Consider the following 15911-nt stretch of genomic DNA (forward strand, 5'->3'; position numbering starts at 1 on the left):
TCGTCTTCAACAACCCACCAAATAATATGGGGAAATGCCTCTAATGGTTTATTAAAGTGTTAGCAACAGTCTTCATTACTTTAAATGTAAATTTCATTCAGATGGGTATTTTTTAATACTCTGTTTTGTAGCCCAGCCAACTAAGAGTTCATGTATTACTCCTTCGATGGAAGCAGCAAAAGCATTAGCTCTCATCTCAGGATGTGTCCCAGCCAGCTCTGCAGCAAATGTATATATGGTTTGTTGTGTTATAGGGTTAAATAGGCCTGCAGTCTGTGGCTGGCTATGTGTTACGGGATTAAATCTACGTACTAATCAAGACTGTACAATGTGCTGAATATGTTATGCATTCTCCCCACAGGTATGGATGCTAACTGGTGATAAATTGGAAACAGCAACATGTACAGCTAAGAATGCACATCTTGTAACGAGAAATCAGGATATTCACATTTTCAGGCCGGTCAGTACATATGGCTTCTTTTCTGCTGGCCGCCATTGTAACTATCTGTGAGGATGTACATGTGTATATGTCTTTATATTTTCATTGATAACATAAGAATTACTGTAGGCAAGGTGTTTGGCTTCTAGAGTAGTATTTTCCAGTCCACATCCGAATGTACGGCTGTAGCCTTCTAATAGTCTCATAGTTCACTGCCTACACCTACCTTGATATTAAACTACAAGCTCAGAGATGCATGTGAATGGGCTGTACATAGATACCAGTTACTCATTTCTGTATATGATTAGTGAAGACTAAGACAGATCACAACAGTTTGTTTAGTTCTAACACTGATGCAATTTTTTTTTTAAAGACCGCCAAAGCAGCTGGCTCCAGAAGGCCGCCAGTGCTGGCGGTCTTCCACCCACTATATTACGGTTACTCTTGGATTTCTGCCACACTTTGGGTGGAAATCCAGCTGCAGTCGTGCTGGCAGGGGGAGGCGCATGGGCGGTTCCACCACCGGCCCCGCCCTGCCAGGAGGACACCGCCGCTGTATTATGTTCAATAATACGGCGTGATGGTGTCCTGATGGCAGGGCTCTGCAGGAGGTGGAAGCGCACCTTCCCTGGCGGACAACCTCCTCCCCAGACCAGGTAAGTCGATCATCCGACAGGGGAGGGGAAGGTGGGAGGGTGGGGGGTGTTGTATGTGTGCATGAGGGTTTGTCTGTGTGGGTTTAAACATGTTTGTCTGCATGTGTGTATGCGTGTATGTATGGTTTTGTGTATGCATGTATGTATGGGTGTGTATGCATGTTTGGATGGGTGTGTGCATGCATGGTTGAATGCATGTGAGTGCTGAGGTGAATGCGAGTATGGATGCATGTGAGTGAATGCGTGTATGTAGGTATAGGTGAATGAGTGTATGTGTGGTGCGTGTGTATGTATGCGGGGAGAGGGGTGCTCTACCTGGATGTGTGGGGGAGGGGGTGCTCTGCCTATGGGGGGAGAGGGAGGAGAGGGGTGTTCTACCTACACGGGGATCGGGGGATTTTGTGGGTGCGGGAGGGGAAGTCGTTTAACGGTGACCGGAAATAAATTTCCTGTCACTGGTAGCCTTTCTGCCAGGGTTATCGTGGCAGTGCTACTGCCGCGGAAACCCTGGTGGAAAGGCAGCTCCTAATACCACTGGCGGTCTTCTATGGATCGCAGGGTCAGAGATGTTCATCTCTGGCCCAGCGGGTTCGACCGCCTTGGCGGTATGAGTGGTGATGTGGCGGGTTGGCAGAGGCCAACAACCACACTCATAATGTGGCAGTCTTCACCGCCAGCCTGTTGGCGGTGAAACCGCCACCTTTGCCTTGGCGCTCAGAAGACCGCCAGGGTCATAATGACCACCTATGTTTCTAAGATTGATATTTATTGCTCTCCAATGCTACTTGATGGTGATTACTGCTTTAAAATGATACAAATCTTTGTAAAACAGCCCAGAATGTTTCCTTGTGCCTGGGATTTAACTTTTAGTGCTAGTTAACAAAGCAGATTTTAAATGATAGTTTGCTGGAATATTACTTAAAGAAAGGGCACCTATATTTGCATTTAGAACAACTTTCACAAATCATGTATTTTTATATCTGTACAATAGTGTTATAGGTAAAGCAATCAAGGGCTTCTGTACTCTAGACAACATCAGCATGCTTACCTTTGATTGCACATGTCTTGAACACATGATATGTCACGTAATACCAACCCTGAAAAAAACTGATTTCGTGTGTATCATGGCCAAAGCACTACTACAGTGTTTGTGTTAATACGGTATACGTGCACATGCAGAGTAGTCTTTCCTGGAAACCAATGCTATTCCACGCATGTAAGTTCATCCTGCAGAGGGATGCTCTAGTCAACTCGTATTTAGGGCTGAGTCTTTCAGACGGGCCTGGGTGTTCTGTTTTTTGAAACTCCACGAGCTCTACTGCTCCCAATAAAGACCAATGCTCATGCTTTCAAGCAACGCTTGGACACACTCTGTGATAAATGAACATCGGCATACTGTGGTCTGGGATTTTTTTGCACCAACTGTTGGTAGTATTGTTTTAGAAGTAATGGACGACCTTAAGTCCAGTTTAAGTACACTGTTGCAGAACATGTTCATATGTGAATATTTTGCCATATCCATCCTATACAATGGGCACTACATGGGTGCTATATAGTTGTAGGCAAAACACTTAAACCCATTACAGAACTTCACTGTGTGCAAACCAGCCTTGATGGATCCAGATGTATCACTAATATTCCCATATATTGGATTGAACCTTTTGTCTGAGTGAAAAACCTTGATTTTGAAATATGGTACTACAGTATATAAAATGATTATAGCTGCTCAGGTGTTTGAGTTTCACCATTACACTTTTCACAGTTTCCTCTTTTTCAAAGAATGTATGCAAAAGATATTTCTGTAGCACAAGCCTAGTCAGAAGGCAGCAGAATACTGTACATTGTGAAAGACCAGCATAGAGTCAACAAGTGAAAATAGAGGTAGCTGGGTTATGGACAGTTAATACATAGTGATGTAGTGTTCTTTAAAGAGGTGTTTTCAACCCTTTCCTATATTGTAGCAGCATTGGGACAATCCTGATGCCTATGTGGATGTTTTTCCATATGTTGGATGTATAGATGGAAAAGGGCAGCTGGCTTGTTTTTCACACCTCTTAGTCTGCAGTCTGAAGGCGGTCTTACTTCAGGTGTGCTGGGGAGCTTGTCTGCAGGAGAAGTGGAAGAGCTGGACATTATGGATTTCTGAATGATGCAGCTTGTTTTTTAATATGTTGTGGGCCAGCAAGAGGAACCAATGGAGTTCCATCAGGATGATGGTGATGTGATCATACTTCTTCAGGTCCAGCATGATGCATGCTGCAGTGTGTCGTAGGCTCCTAATGGATTCCAGTGTGGTGTCTGGGAGGCTATGTAGCAGGGCTTTCCCACCGTCCAAATGAAACAGTACAAGGGCTTGAACAGTATTTTTGAAGTCGCTGTCTGTAAGAAACTGTTTCACTTTCTTTGCAAGTGAGCTGGTACCGGGCCATCTGTGTTTTTGTCAGTGGGTTCTTGGAGAGTGAGGTTGGTGTATACGATGAATCCAAAGTGACTTGGCATTCAGTGAAATTTGAGGTTCAAAGCAGTCAAGTTTCATGGAATTGAGTTAGTATTGTACTGATTCTTTATTGTTGTTCATTGCAAATAACAGGAATTCTTTCTTGGTTGTGTTGAGCTTGAGGTAGGCACTAGACGTCAAGGTTTGGATGATGCCCTTGCAATGTTTGAGGCATTGGATGTCTGAAGCAGATGGGACTTTAAAGTAGAGTTGTACATCATCAACATACTGGTAAATCTAGATGCTGTTTAGATGTGAATAGAGAACCAAGCAGCTCCATGTAGAGGTTGAAGACTGTATTGAACCCTAGGAGACACCGTAGATAATAGAGATCTTTTAAGACCTGAAGTAGCCCATGTGAACAAACAGGTGTTGTGGGAAAGATAGGAAGAGAAACAGTGAAGAATTCCAGAATAACTTGACTGGAGGGAAGAGTATATGCTATGTAGGAAGAGTACTTTCTACATTGAGAGCTAGTGCTGTTTTATAGGTAGTGAGTCTGTACTTAAAAATGTGATCCTGAAACAAAAATGTAGTGTTGTTCTGACCATGCGCATGTGAAGATGACTTTTGTCTTAGAGTTGTAATATAGTAGTTGAAGATATTTGTTACTGTATAGTATGTGGACTATCCCTTAAAATATCATTTGTGCTGTTTAATTTACATTCTGTCTTCCAAATCAATATTTTTCTTTGTATTTAAATTCTATTCAGTTCTTTTCCATTGTCTGAACACTGCTGCTTACTTACAGATAGGGAAAAGCTTTGCATGATGTAATAAATCAGAGTTTTGTTAACCACGTAACTGATTCTGGAATGGTTTACTCTCTTCTAGGTAACCAACCGTGGCGAAGCTCATTTGGAGTTAAATGCATTTAGGAGGAAGCACGACTGTGCTCTAGTTATATCTGGAGATTCACTTGAGGTAAGGGGAGATTCTTGGTGCTGTTATAATAAAACATCATATACATTATTCACTTTTTCTGAAAATAAATGCATTATCCATTTCATTTAAGAAAAAGTAACAGTACTAAAAATAAATGAAAGGGTTCCTAGGTTTTTCCAAGGAGCAGCTTGAGATGTTCACTTCTACGACATTTCTTCTAATATAATGCACCTCTTGATGCATTACACCATTACCCTACCCCTTCATGTGCCTGGATGTCCCCATAGCATATATTCTATCTCGATCCACCAGTGATTACCTCATAACTTACCTCACCGACTCCTTTAATATGGTCACTGACACACTTCTAGATTAGGACATATTCTGCCAACAAAGAACACATTTCCAGAAAAGGTAATATCCTGCCAACATATTCAAATAAGAAAGATATTGTTCTTGTTGATGATAGTGCTTTTGCTGCAATCTCTCAGATGACCTTATTGAGACTGGTCCAAAATGTGTTTGTGCATATTCAAAATGGTGGCTGTGCCAGAGTGGGGCTATGACTGTGTATGTTTGTGGTCAATATGTATTTGCTATCATTGTGCCAGACCTTTGCCTGCGCTGTGCAACAGTATGACCACAACTGTGCCCAGGACTAGCCAATGTGTTGGGGTGTTTGTGGCCTCACAAATGATGTGCTGCAGGCATGCATTGCTGCTCTATATGACTGAATACGTTTGCACTTTAATTGTACTTTACAATGATATTGCTCTCTGAAGGACACATACTAATAATACTGTTTGTTGCTGAACTTCGACTTTAATAGTGCCAGAGACCAGGTGTCATTTCCTTAAACAATTAGAATTGTAGTTCTCCTCACTTCCGGCATGAATTCCTTATTGATCCAAGGGCTGATGAGATTGCGTTGAAGAATTTGTGGGCTCACAAGTAGAGTGCTCCTTACTAAACTGCTGTTAAATTTGACGTTAAGCATTTTTTACACTTTAATTGTTTATGGAAGCCAATTAATGTTCCGCAACAGCATTATTCTTTTCTACTACAATTTAGTTTTTAATTTTCACTTGGTCAGAGACCAGATAACATTTAATTTGACAGTTTGAATGCTAGCCCCACCCCAAGCTCTGTGTAGACAGTACGGTGGCTAGTGATTCTTGTTTTTTGCTCAAAGTTAAAGTATCATTATCAAAATTAGCCTGCAGTTTTAATAGGTTCAACTCAGTATATATACAATTGAATATATCACATATTTTGTACATTAAACATATTCTTACCAAAATAAGTCTTTTTTTATTATTATGTCTTTTAAAAAACATCCTTCAACTTAGAACTATAAAGTCTTGCAATTATGCACTCAAGGACACCGAATAAAATTCTTTATCCATTGCAATGGGTCCTGCATCACTCGCTCAAATCCTAAAAAAAAAAAACTGATAATAAGTAGTTATTTTCCAGTGACCACTGTGGCCACTCATGGAAAAGAAAATGAATCAAGGTTCTCCTGGGCCATTAAAAACTAAGGGTCTCATGCAAACAGTTGAGGACTTGACCACACACCAATTGCTTGCTTCTGCTCCAAATCAAAGTTGGTGATATCTTTAGTCTAGGATTCAACTTTCAGAAAATATCCTGCTGGCAAATGATAAATTTCACTGTTAATGATATTCCACTTCAGCTCCTTCATGAAAGTTTTTGTGTGCACTCTTCTGATGGGCAGAACTCATTTAGAATCAGGTAAGTACCAAATAATGTTAGAATTTGCCTCACAGTTCTTTCCTATCAAATGTACACTGGCAAAATCTGATAATGTATCACAGCCTGCTATTGTGTATCGATTGTTATCTGGTAGGATAATTTCCATCCCCAATATACTTGCATTACTGTGAAATTGATGTTCAGGCATCTCAAAGCTTGGGATCATGATTCTAAGATATTATCTGAAATTCTAAGAGGTCTGATCAAAGATTTCTGAACAAGATGTGGAAGTCCAGATCTGCCAAAAGTTAATGTTGTCCCAATGACATGATACGCTGTTAACTCTCTGTCATGGTTTTATTACAACTAAATTGAAATATCTGTGGTGTTAATAGTGGAAATGATAATAGTATCATCTAAAAGTCTCTTTCAGCAGCCGATCCATCACCTAAACAATATGCAGTTCCATTAATCACCAGTGGATCCACTGTGGGGAAGTAGAAGAATAGAGGATTTAAAAATACTCATAACGAAATTGAAAACAGTTTTATCTATTGATCCTAGTGATGATGTTCTCCCCATCCCCCCTCCCCTCCAAGGAGGCAAGGCGGACAGACACTTTTCTACATGCTAAATAAAATACATATAAACCTAAATGATGCAGTACAAGGCATAATACTAAAACGGCTGCTACTAAGCTGTGTTTTCCCCTCCACTCTGAAAAGACTGAAGCAAAAGCTAAAAGGAATACCCCCACAGCACTATTCCAAACAGCAGTTGAGTTTTTACTGCCGTCTATACAAGAAAGGACAAGGATTTGGATGTACTTCTAATCTGTTACTCTTTCTCCTAGTCTCTAAAAAATAAATAAATCTCCAATTCTTATTTGTATTTCAATGGTGACTTTTATGGATACTATAAGAAGCTATTGTTTTTTTATTTTTTTCTCAGCATAATGGCTTGGCCACTGTAAGTCAAACACAGTTATTAATTACACTTCAATCAGTACAACTGCTACTTGGTAAGGTTTTCTTAGAAGCAGGATAGTTCTTTTGATTTCAGGCATTTTTTATTCACATTTACATCTTTACATGTTTGTATGCAGATGTGGAGAAATGTATGTGTTATAAGTGCTATGGGGATATAGTTATATCTTTCCCTGCTAATCTTGCCTGCTCTCCCTGACATACTGCTAATAAATTAAAGGGTGTCCGCTCTATTGAAAATAATAATGTAGTTTCACAAAGAGACCCACTAAAATCTATGCACTGTCCAATTTTATCAAAACTTAAACTGCCCCTATTAGGGCAACTAAAAAGGATTGAATTCATGTAGCAACGCAAGACATTGATAAAAAGCCCTCATTTGCTTGGTATAAATTTTGGTTGTTTGTAACTCCTGTGTTATAGCCATTTCCCACATCACTAGCTAATGTTAACGATTCCTAACCAATGCATCATGATGATCAGCCGAACTGTAGCTGAGTTTGGCTCGGTTTCTTTTCCAAGGGGAAATAATTGGGCCATTTACTGACAGTATCATATATTTTGAAAAAACTTGTATGATAGTGGAATGTGTTCTTAAAAAATATATAGTACAACCAAATGTTTTTTATGCATGGCTCCTATAGGAACTCTATAGTTTACACCAGATTCCTAATCTGTTAATTCACTACTATGGTGCAACAACAGTTGATAACAAAACTCTTACCAATGTTAATGTGTCATAAAGGTATTCCAGGCCAGAGTGACAGGGCTTTCTGAGAGTCTGTCAGTGCAGCGCTGCTTGTTGGTTTTGACAGAACTCATAGTTGCAGAAGGGGGACAAATTTCAGGGAAGGTGGTGGGGCTTGGTTAAGGATGTCAGGTAAGGTATTTCTTTCACATTTGGATCAGGGAGGAGAGATTATAGTAGGTATCAGTACCCGCCCCGTCACTCCTTTGCCTCAGCCTCAGCCTAGCAGTTATCAGCAGGGGAAGATTATTTTGGGGGTCATTCATTACAAATGTCCTTTGTGCAGCTGCCCTTTTCCCTACCTTACTCAAAGTAGTATTCTTTCTTGAAGCTGTTCAGGATGTAATAGTCAAACAGATCTGAGCCTGACTTTCAATGAGAGCTTTGATGACATCATGGGCCCAGTTCTTGCTCAGTGGTAAATAGGTAGGTGGTCAGACTTCACAGATACTGGTATTTTCACTAAACACCCTACTGCTGAGACTGGATGTTCGGACATCAGCATGCAAGGTGAACAGCAGTTCACCACCCAGGGCTCCCTCAGATAGGGGAAGCGTTTCAAAATTGAATATTCTCTCAGTCTAGCAATGAGATCGGTCAATGAAGTTTGCTTATTGGGCCAGCATACAAATGGCCTTGTGGACATGCCCATCAAGTTCTTGTATGCGATCCCGGAAGATAGTCATCCCTGGCTCAAGTTATTAAGAATGGCCAAGATTTGACCCGATATGGGATTTTTGCTGGCTTTGATACCACTAATTGCCTGGAAAGGCTGGTTGCACAAGTGTGGTCCTTCACCACCATGTGTGGTTGTGCTCCTAGGATTCTCTGGAGATGAATAGGCCTTTCTCGTGAATATCCGTTTCAGTGGCTTATGCCAATTCAGTCAAAAAACTGATTCTGCTTTGGAACGTTTCAGATAAAGCAGAGCTATGGCATGCTCCCAGGGTCTGTTGACCCCTGACAAACAGTTTCCTCACCCCCACAGTTTACGATTTTCTGAAACTACTCAAGTGGCTTCTATATAGGCGCTGTCAGCCTGCCCAGCCCCAGCTGCAGTCACCTAGTCTGTTAGAGGGGCTGAGCGTGGATCTGTCAGGCAACATGCAGGCCTACAAGAGCATCTGTCCTCCCAATCCCATTTCCCTGCCACTGTAACTACCAAGCCGGTTTAGCTTGCCATTAGTGACACACAACCACTCTGTGGAAGGAAGGTTTCCGTATCTTATTCTAGGGTGGTGTTCTATCATATTCGACTGATAAGTTCTTAAAATCAATGCACAGCTATGCACTATGCTTTCTTTCTACAACGCCAAACATTCCCCCATAGCACAGTGAACCTCAGGGGAAGACCTGTTGATTCTTTTGCAAGAGGTGTGAGTTTTACTTTCCAAAGGAGCAAGCAAGAGTGTTCCAGACTTGGAAATAGGAAAGGGTTTCTACTCTGCTGTTTCTTCATGCAGAATAATGAGATTTTAGTTGTCCATTTCCGAATGCCTTCCTGCAGAACAACAAATTCAGTATGTCCATGCTGGCTCAGATCCTGTTTGAGCTCGGACCGAGTGATTGGATGGTGTCCTTGGACCTGCATAGGCCTATCCTGCAGTCCCACAGACGTTACCTGAGGTTCAAGGTAGGCCAGGAGCATTTTCAGTTTGGCAGACTCTTCTGAGGCCTCACCAGTGACCTTTGGATGGTCATGAATGTGATGGCAGTGGTCACTGCCCATCTGTAGACTGGATACCAGTTTCTCCAGCACTGTATCTTTGATAGATTCACATGCTTGAATCATCCCCGTCGTCATGATGGGAGTCCCACGGTAACAGTAATAAAAGCAGTGCGAACACATAAGCATTAGGAATCACATTGCGAGCAATGGACATTATTAGCCAATTCACATTGTTTTAATGCATCCAAACTTCGACCAATCAGATTAGAGTCCCTGGAGCACTCATACCCTGCAAATGCACCATACCTCATCTTTCTTACCACACGTCGTGTGTTAAGGAGTTTCCCTGAGATCTGTTCCATCATAGTGTTATCACAGTGTTATTCTTGTTAACTTTTGACCAGTCAACTTTAGATACTAGTCTTTGACCTTCAAGCAACGTCTAAGATAAAGTCTTTTAGGATTGTTTCCCTGTTTTCAGCAGATAAGAGGGATCTAAAAAAGGATGTTTAGGCATCGTAAATCCTGTTTGAAGCCAAGTCTTTTTGTCTTTTTGATTTTAGGGATAGTGACGGAGATCAACAGCCACAGGAAGGTGAGATTCCTTCTGGGTCAGTAAGTGATCACCTGGAATGTATGATTATGTGGCTTGATTGCCTGCTTCCCCTTCACCAGCCCCAGCTGATTAACCTCCAGTGGGCATTAGAGGTTTTCACAAGCTTCTCAAAAGAGCGTCCAAGCTCTTTAACTTGCCTATCCTGGTCAAGCGATGTGAATGCTACCTTTATGACTTTAAGGATTTGACTCAAAGATCAGTCCGATCCATCCCCATAATGAATTGTATTTGGCAAGAGGAGTTGAAGCTGATGAAGATCTCAGCTTCAGTGACAGCGGTAGCCCTAAAATTGGTAAAAAAGTATAAGGGGCCAGACAATGTAGCAACATGCCTCCACTGGTCATTCCAACCTGACTCAATCATTGTGCAGGCAGCCCAACAGTGCTCTAACAATACTTCTGCGCCTTGTTCTGCCCCTCTGGATAAGGACGGTAGAAGGTTAGATTACACGGGTAAGAGCATCTCCGCTATGGTGGCAACATCTGTGAGAGCGTCCAATACGCTGACCATATTAGGATGATATAAACGTCAGATGTGGTTGGACATTTCAGCAATTTTAGAATTTCTTTTCAGAGGATAAAAAGAAGTAAGAGAAGGAGATTCTCCGGAAATCTTTGATGCTGCCATGGATATATCCTTCTCAGTGTTCCTTCAGACGGCAGGGGCTGCTGTCCTACATCACCAGGGTTGGTTAAAGGCCACTTCATTTCGCCCAGAAGTGCAGGCAAAGAACATTGCATGCCATTTGATGGCGAAAATCTTTTTTGAAAGCATATGAATGATGCTTTACAAACCATAAAATCAGACACGGAAACTTCACAATCTCTGGGTACATTGCAGCACCGATGCTTCCAGCCCTTTCGAGGAGGCGGAGGCAGAGGGCAGTTTCTGTCCAGAGTACATACTAGCAGAGTAGGTACCAACCATATTCTAAATAAGGGTATTACTTGCCTTACTCTTAGCAGCATTACAGAACAACAGCGGCTTTGTCACAAGTTCGACAACCCTCACGAAGACGCCCTCCGGCTGGAGGGAAATATGCCTCTAGGAGACAGTGGTGCTTTGCAGACACCAGTCACCTCAGTCCCACTTCAATACCAGTTCAGAAATCCCCTTTTCAAATTTTACAGGCACTGGAAGAACATCTTTTCCAACAAATGGGTCTTAAATGTAATTTAGCATGGTCACACCCTGGAATGTGTTTAAAAGCCTCCTGCGTTTCCACCTCGCAGAGCATTCCATCGTCATCTGCTTCTGTTGAAACAGGAGATTCGGTTCCTTCTCTCCAAGGATGCTCTAGAGAAAGATTTGTTGTTTCAACACAGCACAGGTTTTTACTCCAACTTCTTTCTTGTCAAAAATAAATTGGGAAAATGGAGGCAAGTGATGTACTTGAGGCTTTTAAACAAATACTTAAAGAAGCAACCATTCAGGATGCTGTCCTTACAAGAGATCTTACCAATCAGAATAAAGAGGATTTCATGACATCACTGGATTTACTGGATGAGTACTTCCATATACCCATGCATGCAAAACATTGAAAATTTCTAAGGTTTGAGATGGCAGGGTGAGATTACCAGTTCAGAGTACTTCCTTTTGGTCTGCGCTCAACTCCCGGAGAGTTCACGAAACGCATGGCCCCAGTGACAGCTCATAAAAAGAAACAGGCACCAGGTGTTCCTGTACCTGGACGTCTGGCTTATAAATGGTCTCACATTTTGCACTGCATGAAAATCTACTTGGGCCAATCTGCGGCTGTTCAGGACTTACGGCTTCAAGCTGAACATAGAGAAATAGTTTATTATCCAACCCAGGTCTATAGTTATTCTGGGAGCAATCCTAGATACCAATGTTTTCTAGGCAATCCCAACTGCGGACAGAATTCTTCAGCTTAAGACTATAACAGCTTCCCTCTCGGGAAGGAAGTTCACTCCTGTCCAGAAGTACAAGTCAGTGTTGGGGATGATGATGTCATCTTGCATCCCGATGATATCAAACTGTCATCCTTGCATGCGACCATTGCAAGGGAAATTTGCAGATCAATGGGTTCAATGCCAGGGAACCTTCGAGGACACAGTGCCAATTACCTCTGCTATGAACTTGGTGATGCTTGGTGGACAGACACAGCAAATATCTCTCAGCGCCTATCATTCATTCCTGCGCAGCCCCATATCGTCATGACAACAGACGCTTTCCTTGAAAGCTGCTGTGCACATTTGCAGCACTTGGAGATTCATGGAAGATAGTCTGCACAGGAGGAATTATTGTACATAACTCTTCTAAAATTCAAAGCGTTTTTCCTGGGCCTCCTGTATTTTCTTCCCAGGCTCCACAATTCCTTGGTGTTGGTATGAACGGATGATACCACAACAATGTTCTGTCTTACCAAACAAGAAGGAATGAGATCACAGATCTTGTCCGCTCAAGCTCCAACCACTTATAAAATTTGTGAATAGTTGATTGTCCACAACATCACTTTGAGAGTTGAACATGTTTCGGGAATAGAGAACGAATGGACAGACTCCTTAAGCAGAAAAGAGAAACAGTGCCACGAGTGGGAACTGAATCAGTGGCAGTTGCTACAGGTATTCCCATTTACAGGTGTTCCACCAATAGGGTACTCAAAATCTGGATCTCCCCTCCACCTTTCACAACAAAAAATGCAGGATGTACGCCAGCAGGTTTCCACAGAAAGGGTCTTGGGGAAATGCGTTCCTTCTGGTTTTGACAGGAATGTTCGCTTTCCGATAATTCTCAACGTGATTCGCAAGATTAAGCAGGAAGCAGCCTCATTATGATCTGATAGCTCCAGCATAGCCAAGGCAGTACTGGTTCACAGAGCTTTTTCTCCTTTCGGAGTGTCCGCATAGTCTGTTTCAGCCAACGGAAGATCTTCTATCCATTAATGACGGTCAGGTGGTCCATCCGTAGATAAGTCGGCTGAGCTTGTCAGCCTGGCACCTCACAGCAATGAGTCTGGGGCATTAAACTTGCCAGAAGATTGCAGGATTATTCTTCAGCACTCTTGTGCAGATACCACAAGTAAAAGCTATGCAGCAAAACAAAAAGATTTTGTTCATGGTGTAGTTAAAATGATCTGGATCCCCTTTCTTCTGCACTGGAACAGATACTCTTTTATCTGCTGCATCTAGCAGAATCTGCACTTGCTCATTCCTCCATAAACGTCCATCCTGCGGCTATTTTCAGATTCCAGAGGAGGTCAAGGTAGCTCTCGGTATAGTCCAACAGACTGATTAAAGAGTTTATGAGAGGTATGTTTAGAGTCTACCCTCCTTTGAAGACTCTCTCTCTCTCTCTCTCTCTCTCTCTGGTATGGCAACTCAGCACAGTCTTGTCTCAGTTCATGAGAAGTCTTTTTCATCCAATTCATAAAGCAGACGTTAAATATGTTTCTTGCAAAGTAGTGTTTCTATTGGCGCTTACTTCTGCTACAAGGATAAGTGAGATTCACTGAACCATACTTACAGTTTCGGGAGGACATGGTTGTATTAAGAACTAATCCTAAGTTAATTCTGAAAGTGCCAACCTCATTTCACCTAAACAAAGCTATTGTGCTACCAGCATTCTTCAGAAAACCCTTGTCCACAGCATAGAGAGCATTACACTCTCTAAATGTCAAACACTGTCTGAAATTCTACTTCGATAGAGCCAAGACTTTTAGGAAATCTGATCAGCTCCTAATTGCTCGTTGGGTCTGTGCAGCCATAGCCTTTTGCCATGAGAAGGCAGGAAAACCATTGACTGCAAGGGTGAAACCACATTCTATAATGAAGGTTGCTGCTTCTTCAGCTGTGTTTGCTGGCCTATTGTTGCCAGATAGCTGAAAGGTGGCAACATGGGCTAATGCCCACACAGTCTCAAAGCATTATTGTCTTGATGCCATGAAGAAGGAGGATGTTGCAGTTGTGCAGGCAGTGTTACGTTCCCCGTTTCTTTAAGGTACACAACTTTTTAGTTATCTTCCTACACTGTATGTTTATGGTACTTTTGCATAAGTATGTCTCGATTATGTTATGCAGTGATATTTGAAGATTTATAGTATATTCATACTAGCACAATTGACCTTAAATTTTGTGGGATGGTTTGCCTTACCCACCGCCATCATTTTCTCTGTGATACTGCTTACTAGCGTGTGAATCTGTGAAAGATACAGTACTGGAGACAAAGCAAGGTACTTACCTTTACACTGTAGTTCTCCAGTATTAACATCTTTCATAGAATCACATGCAACCTTCCCTGCTCCCCGCTAAAGCTTACCACTCTTTAAACCTCTTATTTTCCTTTATTTACACGCATGCTCGAAATCTGAGGTATGGTGACTCTATGGGGGACGAGTGCTTCCAGGGCTATAATCTCATTGGTTGAAGATTGGATGCATTAAAACAATGTGAATTGACTACCAAAGTCTATTGTTCTCAGTGTGATTCCTAAGGCTTATGTATTAGCACTGCTTTTATTACTGCTACTGTGGAACTCGCGTCATGACGATGGGGAAGTTTTCAAGCATATGAATCTATGAAAGATATCAATACTGGCGAACCACAGTGTACAGGTAATTAACTTGTTTTTTTTTCTTGCCTTGACAATTGGATGATGGAGGTAGACCGGCCACAGTCAGATATAGACCACCCCCAGGTGATGGGGAACCTCCTCATTTCATTAGGGTTCACAGTCATTGAGCCGAAATCGCACCTGACTAACTCCCTCGACGAGGCTTTATTTCATTGGTACTGTCCTGGTTACTGTTCAGTTGAGGACCTTTCCTCCTTAGCAGTGAGTCCAGGACATTGGGACTATAATCCTGATATTTTGGCCTTGATTCATGATCTTGTGAGAGTAGCTCTGAACCTTTCCTGACCTTTTTACTTGCTGCATCCTCCTTGTTGACTATGCCAGGTGGCATTTGTGGCTCTGCAATGGGATCTAAATTACAATGGGCCCAGCACCATGGAAACCTATCAGAAACCATTCAGATCTTGGAGGAGACATCAAATGTTTTGAATGACTACTCAACAGTAGTTGGAACAGCAGCAGGCCTCTCTCCCATAACCAGCTAAAGATGACAGTAGTGGCTGATATGTCACTGCTGGGTTAGGGAGGTCATTTGTGAGAGGTAGAGGTCAGGGGACTCTGATTTCCGATGGAAGCCTGACCTTATATCAACTTGCTGGGGTAACAAGCCGTTCTTATGGTCTTGAAGGCCTTCTTACTATCTTTGAAAGGGAGGCTTGTGCAGGTTGGACAACACCACCATCCTGCAGTATTACAACAAGCAGGGCAGAGTGAGGTGCTGGGCCCTGTGCGAAGGGGACGAGGGGGCTCTGCACCTCTGAAATTGGTTGGTTCGTCAGGGCTTCGTCCTAATCGTGAACAACCTTGAGGGTCTTTGAGTGCCACAATGGTTGATTTCAGCAGACGGCATCTGGCAGACCACAAATGGTGACTGCCTGCCAAGGCGGTGCAGGGCATATTCCAGCACTGTGGAGAATACTGGCTGGATCTTTTAATCAGAACTTGCAGTGTTGAATGTTTTGCACGTTGGAGTTTCTGCAAGAACACTCGCTTGTAGATGCGTTCAGCTGAAATGGAACTCTATACTCCTGTCTTCCTTCTCTGCCACTTCTGCCCTGAGTACTGAAAAAGCTCAGAAACGACCAGGCCTAGGTCATTTTATTAGC

At 42.3% G+C, this 15911-nt stretch overlaps 1 protein-coding gene across 2 annotated transcripts in view; it reads left to right on the forward strand.

The window, feature by feature from the left end:
- ATP9A (ATPase phospholipid transporting 9A (putative)) overlaps nt 1–15911 on the forward strand; it is a 534117-nt gene that overhangs the window by 397590 nt on the left and 120616 nt on the right. For both annotated transcript variants that reach the window (XM_069243632.1, XM_069243631.1), the window contains exons 19-20: nt 362–460; nt 4427–4516. In XM_069243632.1, coding sequence (XP_069099733.1) covers nt 362–460; nt 4427–4516 — 189 coding nt within the window. The remainder of the gene's footprint in view (nt 1–361; nt 461–4426; nt 4517–15911) is intronic.

Source organism: Pleurodeles waltl, chromosome 7, assembly GCF_031143425.1.
Source record: "Pleurodeles waltl isolate 20211129_DDA chromosome 7, aPleWal1.hap1.20221129, whole genome shotgun sequence".
Lineage (NCBI taxonomy): Eukaryota > Metazoa > Chordata > Amphibia > Caudata > Salamandridae > Pleurodeles > Pleurodeles waltl.